General features: G+C 38.5%; 1 protein-coding gene across 1 annotated transcript; it reads left to right on the top strand.

The window, feature by feature from the left end:
* Positions 1–1,815: 1,815 nt before the first annotated feature.
* Positions 1,816–12,079, top strand: psme1 (proteasome activator subunit 1). Its single transcript, XM_050056383.1, has 11 exons — positions 1,816–2,022; positions 2,320–2,352; positions 2,450–2,512; positions 3,803–3,904; positions 7,156–7,213; positions 9,002–9,099; positions 9,392–9,460; positions 9,591–9,658; positions 10,795–10,849; positions 11,134–11,220; positions 11,849–12,079. Exons 1-11 carry the CDS (start codon positions 1,990–1,992, stop codon positions 11,927–11,929), a joined length of 747 nt encoding a protein of 248 aa, XP_049912340.1. The 5' UTR covers positions 1,816–1,989; the 3' UTR covers positions 11,930–12,079.
* Positions 12,080–12,110: the final 31 nt, after the last annotated feature.

Genomic DNA, 12,110 nt, shown 5'->3' with positions numbered 1-12,110 from the left:
ATTACATTTTACACTTGAATCATTTTAATATATATTTGACAAGATAATCCTTATGTGATTGAGGCTAACTCCTTTTGATATAAGCATATGATTTAACTTTAAATAAACACACACACACACACACGCACACGAATGACACATATCAAGTGCCTTTAATCAGTGTGTCTTTTTGTGGGTTGTCACAGGTCCCTTTGGTTTACTTCACTTAGAACAGCAGCGACACCTAGTGGACAGAGTCAGAAGTTACAGAAGAAAAAAATAATGACATGCAATATACTGTATGTAATAACTTGTGAAAAAAGTTCCTAATATGATCACTTGTACATATATATATGTATATATAGAATTACCCAAACACTGTTACTATTTTACATAGTATTTGGTTCTGCGCAGCTGGTGGTAATCAGCTAATCATTCCGAGATGGAAAACAGGTGTTTGTGCACACTGCTGAAGCAAAGACATGTCAAAATGTATTGAGTGTCATGATACAGTTGTTTGCAATTTATGCAGTTTTTCCCCTGTTTTTTTTTTTTTTTTCAAAGAATATGTTTATAAGTTTTACAGATTTAATTTTTTTGTTGTTGTTAAGCAACACTATCCTGTGAGTGTCACATCAGTATGGTTAAAGAACAGAGTTGAGACATTTTAATTTAAGATTTGAATTCTCAGTTATTTTGAGAGGGTCGCTTTAAGATTAACATGAATACTTACAGAAAAAATAATATTATAATAATATTGTGCTCCCACATATCTTTCATACATGTAGGTCATGCTAAATACGAGTAACCATTTTATTTATTTATTTATTAAATAGGGTTATGAAGCCCAAGAATTTCTTAACATATTTTAGTAAATAAAATTATTATTATTTTGGATATTATATATAAGATAGAGAATTATTGTGTATAATTATCAATTAAAAAAATAAACAATGTTAATTTCACTTGTCTAGGACTGGACACCTTTTGTTTTAATAGGGTTATGAAGCCCAAGAATTTCTTAATATATTTTAGTGAGCAAAATCATGAGTAATAATTCTAAAAAAATTTTTTTTAGATATTATAGATATGATATAGAATTATTGTGTATAAGTATTCATTTAAAAAAAAAATAGTGTTGATTTCACTTTTTAATTCCTAAGGACTGGACTCCTCTTTACCACTGTACACAATATAAAATAAATAACAATCACCTAGAATTAGAGAAACAACCTGCCATTTCACACACAGACCCATTTACTTTACTTTACTTTACTTTACTTTACTTTACTTTAGTTAAGAAGGGACAGTGCAAATTAATAAATACACATGGTATAAAAATGCCAGAGTTAGTCAGAAGGCTATTTTTCTTCTGTAGTCCCTTGGCCAAGATGCACATAATAAAAAGCTTCTTTGAACACATCAACAAGAAATGATTTTAACATGATTTTTTAGTCATCAAAAAGTCGTCAAAAGTGTGATTCAGTGCTGAAACCTGAGGCAAAGTTGATGCAATATAAAAGAACATACAATTTGTAAAAGCACCAGAGGCAGTAGTGACATATTTCCATATAGAACAACACTGCAGCACTAACAGGACACATTATTAGCAGCAGCAGCAGAAAGGAGTTTGGTGCTTACATGTGTATTAATCATCCATTTTTAATTGATTACTAAAGGATCAGTGAGTGTTTCTATGAGTAGGTTTGTGAGTCTGTCTGGTGTATTTCTCATCAGCAGCTCTTGTTATGGGAAATGAAATGCCAGCGCTTGCTGAAAACTACAAATCACACAATGCATCATGATCACTCGGCACTGAACTGGGAAAGTACGGAACTCTCTCTACTTTCATTTTCGCTTTTTGTGCTGAGTAACTGTGAGTACAGCTCCGTGTCGTGCGCGGTATTGAATTACACAAATAAAAAGTGTATTTTTGTGTCTGGCTGCTTTTTTTAAAGCCTCAACGCTTTTATAAACTTAGTCAAACAAGTTTTCATCTGCAGAGTCGACATGGCTTTTCACGATCCTGCCTCAAAGAAACAGGTGAGCACAACTGTCTGCTAGCCTGATTTAAAAGAGCAATGTACCGACATTTTAAACCCACTTTCCCACCAAACTCTTGACTGGTGGGTCAGTGACGCTGACAGGTGAGCAGCAGTTCAGGTAAGTGTTTGCTCTGATAACCAGACAGATAGCAGGGGTCTGATTACGTGGGCAGGTAATTAGCTGCAAAACGGCCTGTATAGATGTGTCCATAGCTGTTTCTGAAAGTATCCTTCATACAGCAACAGTGTCAAAACATAAAGGAAAACGATAATAACTATAATCTCTTAATTGCAGGTGGACGACTTCTGCGTAAAGCTCACCAAGGAGGTAATCATCCAGTAGTTATAAATCTCCCCCGGCTTTCCCGTGAATTTATGTTTTGTCACATTGATATGAACAGTGTTTCTTTTGTTTTTAATAACAGGCAGAGCAGCTGGTTTCTGTATTTTTCCCTCAGAAGATTGAAGAGCTGCAGAAGCTGTTGCAGGTATCAATCTGTCACTGTATTATTAGCCACACCGGGGTCCCTGCAGGGGGTCTTGGGGTTTCTACAGCAAAATATGGGGACTTCCTGTAATTTTCTTTAACAAAAAAAGAAAAGAAAATTATGGAGACGTTTCTTGAGACAAAATTGCAGAGGTGGGACTAAGTCACCGTTTTGCAAGTAAGTCTTAGGTCTTTGTACTTAAGTCCCAGGTCTTTAACCTTGAGTTTCAAGTCCTAAACCAGTCAAAATGCACTTATCAACAAATATAATGCTATTTTAACAACATAGTAATAATATGTTGAACATACAAAATTCATTGATCATCGAGTGGGGGAGCCCCTCCATGCAGAGCCTGCATGTTCTCCCCGTGTCATGGTGGGTTTTCTTCAGGTACTCCAGCGTCCTCCCACAGTCAAGGATATGCAGGTTAGGTTTACTCAGGTGTTAGCCACCTTTACTATCAAAAGAGCCATTTTTGACCAAAAATAATTACTGCAAAACATACTTAAGCCTTATAATGAAGGTAATTATTGAGCCTGCACTAATAGTTAAACTGAACATTCATTAATATATTTTCCCAAAAGGTGGCTAGTGTGCAGGGCACTATTTATGATTATTTGGTACATAAACTTGGCAGAGGTGGCAGTGAAAGCAAACATGCACTTTAAATTCTTATTCCAAGACTAACTTTTTTGGATTTGGCATCCATAGCTAACCAGCTAGGGAGACGATAACCACTGCTAGCGAGGCTCAGCAAAATTTCAAGGATCAGGCAGTAGATTTTTTTTCCATATCCTGCAGAATGTCTACCCAGTAACTTGAATTGTAGAACAGAGCTGGACTCAATGTGTGAAAGTTCCCACCGAGATTGTACATTTTAGACACAGAGGTGAAACTTGGGGGTTCATTTTATGTCTTTTCCTGGGTGGGAGGATTTTATATTATAACAATCTAATATGATACCACACCAATATCCTCCTATAACATACTTATTCATGTTTGGGCTTGGGGGAAGGTATCAAGTGTTCTTGAGTCCAAAGGCTCAAGTCCAAGTTAAGTCACAAGTCATGAATGTTAAAGTCCAACTCGAGTTGAAGGTCATTTTTTATTTTGTCAAGTTGAGTCTAAAGTCATCAAATTTGTGACTCGAGTCTGACTTGAATCTAACACATGTGACTCTAGTCCACACCTCTGCAAAACTGCATCAAATCATGGGCTGTTTGAGAGACTATGGGGTGTCAATTACTGAAAATATGTCAGATGTAACAGGGCATTTCTGTTTTCTGTCAGACATCTTTCAGCCGCAGTGACCTGGAATTTCTGAGGGCTCCACTAGACATCCCAATACCAGACCCAGCAAAAGAGGAGGCCAAGCGCAAGAAGAAAGAGGAGGTATGTCCCACACTCAGTAGGTTTGAGGCTGCATTGTCTGAAGGAAGCATGCTGGTTGAAATGTTTTTAAGCTTCAGAGGGTTAAAGGAATATTTCACCCCCCAAATGTCCATGTATTATTGTCTCTGTTTAGGATAGTCACAGCAGAGGGCACAAATTACCTCTTGTACCCATTTTTATCTGGGTAATGGGACCTTAAGTCTCCTGCCACATGGCAACAACTGGAATGATGAGTGAAGAGGGTTGGTGGGGTCATTCTAGACCTGGGTTGCCTCTGTGGGTATGGACTGGTTGTACAGATTCTTAAGTGGCAGTTGTTTATTAAAATCACCCAGTAAGAGGATTCGGTTGTCAGCAGAGTTAACGCAGTCATTTTACCTTGCTGAATTCTTTATGAATTGAAGTAATAGGCCACCACATTGCGCAACAGCTAACCTGCATCAAAAGATCAGTTTACAAACTCTCACAAAACTCAGTATAATCAGTAGCAGTATAATCCAAATCTCAGTTATCCAGCCATATGCTCGGTGCTTCCTTAACCAGAGGTTGGCAACCTTTTAAAAAATCTGTCTGAAGCCACAAAACATATTTGAGCCTTACAGTGTCAGTACCACAGCCTGTTAAGTCTAAATTAGCCTGTAAACACTGCTAATAGATCTAAATGGGCATTCATTGATATGTTTTACTTCAAGGTGGCTACTCTGCAGTGGCCTATTTATAGAAATTTGCTACTTTAACTTTGCAGCATTAGTGGTGAAAGAAAACAAATCTGTCCACACACTAATGAATTCTCTGTTTTCCTCCGAGACTCTTCAATTTTTGGATTTTGAATTCATAGTTAGTTTAGTTAGGAAAACATAGACAAGCTGCTGCTGTTAAAGTTCAGCAAAATTTAGAGGAAAAGATGCCAGGCCATAGAATTTGGAAAAAAGGACAAATGGGCTCTAGTTAATACCGCAAGGTAGACTGAACGATCTGGCAGAGACTGGACTGTAAAGCCGGGGAATTTGTACTGCTGGGGCTGATTAGTGGATGGCTTTCAGGTAGGTTTTCAGGTTTCAGCAGGTAGATTGGTAGCAGGACTGATGAGAGCCACGTCCAGACACGCAGACAGAGAGAGAGACAAACAAGGAACCTCAAGAAACAAAGGGGAGGGGGGAAACAGCTGACACATGAGGAATTAAGAAAAAGGCACAGACTATGACATGTCATTTTTTGTCAAAGCCACAGGGAGCCATTGGGGAGGGGCTAAAGTGCTGCATGTGGCTCTGGAGCCTCAGGTTGCCTACCCTAGCGTAATCAGACAGCCCTCTCTGATGGGGAACTAAACTAAAAGTGAAATATATCTGTGCTCTCTTGAAAGCCAGACTTCATTGACAAAAACAGTAATTTTTACCTCATGGGAGTTGCTGGTCTACCACTACATAGTCTCGCTCACCAGACCTTTCTCAAGAAAAGAAAGGTCTGGCTGGGCCGACTCTCACTTTAAGATTGGAGGAAAAAACGCCCCGGCTGCTTGTATTTCTTATAACCAATCACAGTCGTTCTGGGCAGTGCCACAGCAACGGTGCGCTTGCAAAAATATTGCTGGGGGGAAACAGGTTTTGGTCTAACACGCCCACAAAAATATCGCCTACAGGACGCGAACCATGGCAGAAAAATGGCTACACCCCCGCAAGATCAAACACCGCAAAAGTTAGTAAAGGACGTGTTGAAAACGGTTCAAAACTGCTACACAACCAGAGGTGGTAGGGCGGGACTTCAGCGGGTGGCTCGTTCCGCCCAATGAGAGGCTGATCTCTGTAGCGAACTTCCGCCCTCTCAGACTAACCACTACATGAAGTTTGGTGTTTTAAGGGTTAGTTTGCATTTAGCAAAGTCACACAGTAACAAAAACAATCTAACAATTGAGGCAGTGGTAGACCAGCAGCTCCCGTGTTTAGTGAGGTAAAATTACTGTCTTTGTCAGTGGAGTCTGGCTTTGAAGAGAGCTTAGACAAGTTTCACTTTCAGTTTAGTGCCCCATCAGAGGAGCTGCCGGTTTGGAAAGTACTGAGCACACGACCGGGTAATTAAGACTTGGATAACGCTCCAGGAGTTGTGTGAGTTTGTAAACGGATGTTTTAATACAATTTTGCTGTTGTGAAACGTGGTTGCCTATGACTTAATTATCTCAGTTTTTGGATTCTTCATTCACCGTAGAGGCATGCGCGAGTTCTACTCAAAAATTTAAGGTGACATGAGGTGAGTAGTTGATATGCAAACAATCAAATGGGGACTGAAGTATTCCTTTCAAGACATTTTAAGACTTAAGACATTTCTTTTTTTGTCTACAATAATTGCCACAAAGTTCAATTTTGCCATTACCTGCAATTTGTTACGAAGTAATTCCTGAATTAAGGGTTTAAAAGGTTGAATGGAAAGTAAACACCAGTGGCATATTATATAAATGTATCAGGCTTCATATTAAGGAGTCTTAGTTAAATATTTTATTTTCCTAACCACAGATTTTTTTTTCAGCAGCGCTGCATGAAGCTTCTCAACTGGAATCCTCAGTCAGGGGTTTATATTTAGCATCTCACATTAGACACAACACTGAGTCCTTTGTTACCATGGCAACCAATCGCCGTGCAATTTTCCAAGGACTGCTTTACAAATTGGCAGTGAGTTGGTCCTTTATTTAGGATGATCTTTAAAGAATCTAAATTGACCTGAATGAATGTGTTTTCTTTGGCTTCAAATCATGTTACGGTTATTTTTGATGAGGCGAGAACTCAAAGAATCCCCGTTTAAGGGATAAAAGTATCCTGCTCATGCCGTATGCGGCGCAAACTGATCATTGACTTAAAGGTGAAAGCAGAGAATTCACTAAAGGATAAGGATTTTTTCACCTTTTATTGTACCCTTATTTATACAGAGGTTACTTCTATTTTAGCAGTTGCTGCCATATTGCACCCGTGGATTTAGAGGAGGAAAAAGTGTAACGCTGCCAGTGTCAGTAGTTTTATGTGGGGAAAAATGGGTTGAAAGAGTATTTGGGATCATAACTTGAGGCTGTTGGAGTGCATTCAGAAGCTGTATGCAAGGAGCAGGCACTGCTGGAACTGGGTTATGTTTCTTATACAAAGAAAAAAATCCCAACATTTGACATCTTCATTTAGCTACAGAAAAAAGCATGTGGGAGAGCTGTCTGAGAGATTAATAGGCAGTGAAAACTCTTTGACCTGCTGCCTTCTGTTCTTATGTTGCAGAAGGAGGCGAAGAAGGGGAAGGAAGACAAGGACAGCGATAAAGAGGACGAAGATTCAGGTAGAGATGATGATGACAAGTGATAAATCAATATACTGCAGTGGTTGTCAGTGGTGACAACACAGTAACTATTAAACAAGGATAGCCCTTTTTTTAATGTCTCCACGCCAGTGAAAGCTGTGTCTCACCTTGATATCTCAAGGATGCCTTAAAATAATTTCTTCAAATATGGCACAAACGTCCGCTGGGACTCCACAATGAGCTTATTACAATTTGATGGTCAGATTTCAAGGTCACCATGACCTCACAAAACATGTTTTTGGCCATTACTCAAGAATTCATACACTAATTATGACAAAACTTGAAATAAAATGTCTAATAAAATAAAAGTATGAAGTGATGACATTTTATATCCAAAAGGTCAAAGGTTGACTTCTCTGTGACATCATAATTTTCTCCAAAAAACACTTCTGGGTATTACTTAATGTCACATCTCAGGGGGAGACATTTGGTCAGATACTGAATTGGTGACATTAATCCTCATACTGTGCTGATTGTGTAGGTCAGGGGTCAGCAACCTTTAATATCAAAAGAGCCATTTTGGTCTTTTTTTTATCTGTCTGGAGCCACAGTATGTATTTGTTGCTTACAATAAAGCTAACACAGTCTATTAAGTCTAAATTAGCCATTACCAATAGATCTAAATGAGCATTCATTAATATCTTTCACCACAAAGTTTTTACTCTCCAGTGGACTCTGGTACTTTTAATGTTACAGCTTTGGTGGTGGGAGCTAAACAAATCTATCCAAGCACTGTTAAATTCTGGATTTTCCTCTGAGACTTTTTGTTTTTGGATTTGGATCTGTTGCTAGCCTCACTAAGGAAACTCAAAACTTGTCCCACTGTTAAGGTTCAACAAATTTAGGAAGAAGGGCTAGGCTGTGATGTATGTCGCACATTTTAGTTGACAGAATGTTAAAACATTTTTTTATTGAGTGTATAGGCTACACATTTTTACAACTGGAAAATGTAAGAATCACTTTTGCCCTACAACAATGATAAGTGAAAATTAAAGTGTAAAAAATAGTTGTTATTCATTTACATATAATCTTTGGTCAAAGCCACTGGAGAGGGGCTACCACATGCGGTTGCCTAACCCTGATATAGATCTTCTGTGCTGGCGGGTTGAAGATGTGGTGAAGCATACATGTTTTAGGATTTATATCTTCTTTGTAGCAACATTTATATTTGAAGCATTGTCTACTGCCATGGCTACGTATTATTATTAATATACAGTATAGACATGGGTGTAAACTGTAACTGCAACTTGACTTTTTATTCCTCTGTGATTGCAGTTTTCTGTGCATGAGCATATTTGTTATGAGGTTAAGGTGATGGGCTGAGGAAAATATGAATGGAGACTGATGTATGAATATATTTATATGCCAGGATTGGGATTTGCAAAGTTTCATTTTGTAAATCTCATTGCATATTTTGGTGAACTATGACAATTGTGATCCTAAAAACATGGAATAAATATTAAAAACATATTCAATTACAAACCTGTCTACCCACTCCCTAACCAATAATTTTGAAGTCCATCTATTGAGTCCAACTATAACTATTCGAAAACAAAACCAGTCATGATTTACCGATTGATTCACCAGGATTAATAAGTGGTTAGCAGAGAGCAGGTGAAGCATCATTGTTCATGAAATTTTTATATGCCTTTTCTAAATTAAAAAGGAAATCCTGTGAGAGCCCAAGGGAAGGCCCATCTGAACCAGAATTTTCTGATATTGTGCCTATTGTGAAACAATGTTTGGGGATGTTTTTTTGTCCACCAGGGCCTCCTTGTGGTCCCATCTCCAGCAACGAGCATGTGGAAAGTCTCCTACAGGTGGTAAAGCCTGAGATCCAGACACTGAAGGAGAAGCTCAACACGGTCAGTCAGTCTCCTACATAGTCTCTTAGCTTCATTTATACCAGGAAATCAGTGCAAATGTGGTTATTACCACATGCTTCTGAGTGCCTTTGAGTGCAAATGATTTTATGTAACAAAGACAGGAGCTTGTATGCCAACAGTTGTTACATAAATAATTATGACAAATGATCTTCTCTCTTGACTGTGTTTTAAATTGAGCTGTCTTGGAACTTTAATAAAAGGGAATAAGTGTGAACTCTATGACAAACTCCTATTTCACATTAGATATTAAAAATTCAGATTTCCCTGGCAGGTGTCAATGTGGGTGCAGCTCCAAATCCCTAAAATTGAAGATGGGAACAACTTTGGAGTGGCTGTACAGGTTGGTAACCCATGATGATTTGGTGAAGCAGTGAAATGATTCTCTTGTTTGGACATTTGCCTAATGTGTTGCTCATCTCTCATGTGAAATGCATTGAGTTAGGTTTAATATCTTCGCTTTTGTCCAACAGGAAAAAGTGTTTGAGCTGCTGACCAACACACGCACCAAGATCGAGGGCTTCCAAACGCAGATCGCAAAGTAAGAGCCCAAACCAATGCTTTTAATATGTAGATTTATTTTATTTAAGTGATAAACAAAAGATGCAGTCACACTAACAAGATGCATCATCTCTTTCATCAGTGCACCCACACAAGTATTAGTTGTTTTGGCTGTTTATAGGCTCTGCTCAGTTTGCAGTTGGGCACATTCATGTTACCAATTTGCTGAGCTTATTAAACACCAGAAACAATTATCAGCATCATAAATGTGTTAGCTGGTCAGCTCAAATAGATGCAAATAAAATACAAGTGTCAGGGAGTTGTTAGCCACACACTGTTCTGAAAAGACATACAAGTAGACATAATAACTGAAACCATCTTTACTAACGGCTGCAGGGCCTTTCAGACTTCTCAGTTTGAAATATTGACTATTATTCACATCTCCTTTCAGGAAAATCTGCGTAATGAGTTTATGCATCAGTGCACTCCGTGTGACATGTAAGAACCCCGTCATTTTAAAGCAAAACAAAGTCACTTTTTAAAAAAAAAAGAAACAGTACAGCCTTTCCCCTTACTACTGAAAAAGTTGAATTCAGTACACTCAGGGGGTGTGGTAGCTTATGGTGGCTAATATTAGCTGATGTTAGTAAACTTACAGGAACACTTCACCCCCAGAGACTAGTTACTCACTCTGTGTTACACTGAAAACTTCTTGCATGCCTCTTGTAAACGTGGAATCCAGAAACAGAGGAAATGCTTAATGAATTGAAGTTATAGGGATCCACATTCAACAACAGCTGCTCTCACAGCTCGTGCAGTATAATCCAAGTCTCAGTTATCCAGTCGTATGCTCAGTACGTCCCAAACAGATCGATATAGCACAATATCACGATATTTCTGTGTGGTAATATTGTATCATCACACAGTGCAAAGTATCGGTTTTTTTATCATATTAATAATTTATATTTCAAATCAAACTTTAGGTAGCCTACTTGAATAATAAAATCAATTGCTTTTTTAGTCAACTGCATACATTTATGCTGCAAATAAAACGATTTTAATAAGATGAACACACATTTACAACAGAAATTTGACTGATATATAAGGCTGTAATGTATGCTTTTGATGACTGCTAGAAATGAATGACAAATCACTTCTCTTTCTTCTGTTTGTTAGATATTTCAGCGAGAGAGGTGATGCTGTAGCCAAAGCTGCCAAACAGTCCCACGTGGTCAGTATCTCATGTTGTGCAGCATAATCAGAGGGGCACATTGTAATACATGTATTGTGTGTTTCTGGGTATTCGTTATCACACACTCAGCGATAGAATAAATTAAGATAAAACATATGAATGTTCATTGTGTGCCACCTACACACTGCATGCTCTATTTGTATGTGTACAATAATGATTTATTATGACAATGTTCTGCTCTGTGCAAATTGGGTACACACTGGGTGTTCAGTGTCCTGTATGTTTTTGCATATAAACTGTGTGCTGTGTGTTTTCTGCTGCAGGGAGACTACAGACAGCTGGTTCATGAGCTGGACCAGGTCCAGTACATGGAGCTCCGCCTTGTGGTCCTGGAAATCCGTAACACATATGTAAGACACCTACGCCCTGTTGTTAACTGTTAGGTTGCACTTTAAAAAATTGTTCTGTGTTATATCATATATGTTTGTGTTGAAAAATCTGAAAATGGATCCAAAGCAAACTGCATAAAAACTGTCAACACACAACTGATAAGGACATTTTGGCTGCATTACATTCTGGGAACATGTCATATGATAATTATAAATCAAATTAATATACCATCTGTTGCAGTCATGCCCTGTGCTTTGAATACAACGACCCACACATCTATAAAATATTCCAGCCGTGTCCCAGCAGCAGGGACGGTGGCTAAATGGAATCCATTCCTTCTTAATAGGAGGGTAATTAAACTAATTGCTGTGCTTGTGTTAAATTGATTGGCGCTCCGTCTCCTATCCATTAATCACTGTTTGTCTCCTTCCTCTGGCTATTGTCCTCCTGTGTTTGATGCTGTTAATGAACAAGGCGGTACAGGTGATGATGAAAGGAGCTGTTTGACACGATTACGGCTCCGGATCTGAGCGTCCCCTCTCTCTCTTTTATTACTGCCTCTAACCTTTGTGTCTCACATGCTGTCGATCTTCCTCGTATCTTTCTACATTTCCACTGATATCTCTCTCTGTATCTCTCTCCCCCCAGGCTGTGTTGTTTGATATCATTACTAAGAACTATGACAAGATTAAGAAGCCCAGAGGAGACGGCAAGGCTCTCATCTACTGAGACTCCAGCACACTCACCTTCCAAAGAGATACTACCAGTGTAGTATGACACTCTCATAACAATACACCCGTTCTGACATAAACGTCTTCTTTTTCATACGGTGCATTCATTTTTGGAAAGATTACAAAATAAAGCAACATGATTCCGGTATTTCTCTCTGCTCTTTTTTTGTCCTAATTCA

This window comes from Epinephelus moara, chromosome 11 (assembly GCF_006386435.1).
Source record: "Epinephelus moara isolate mb chromosome 11, YSFRI_EMoa_1.0, whole genome shotgun sequence".
NCBI lineage: Eukaryota > Metazoa > Chordata > Actinopteri > Perciformes > Serranidae > Epinephelus > Epinephelus moara.
Note: the sequence above shows the minus strand (reverse complement) of the source record. Positions and strands in the feature narration are given on the sequence as shown.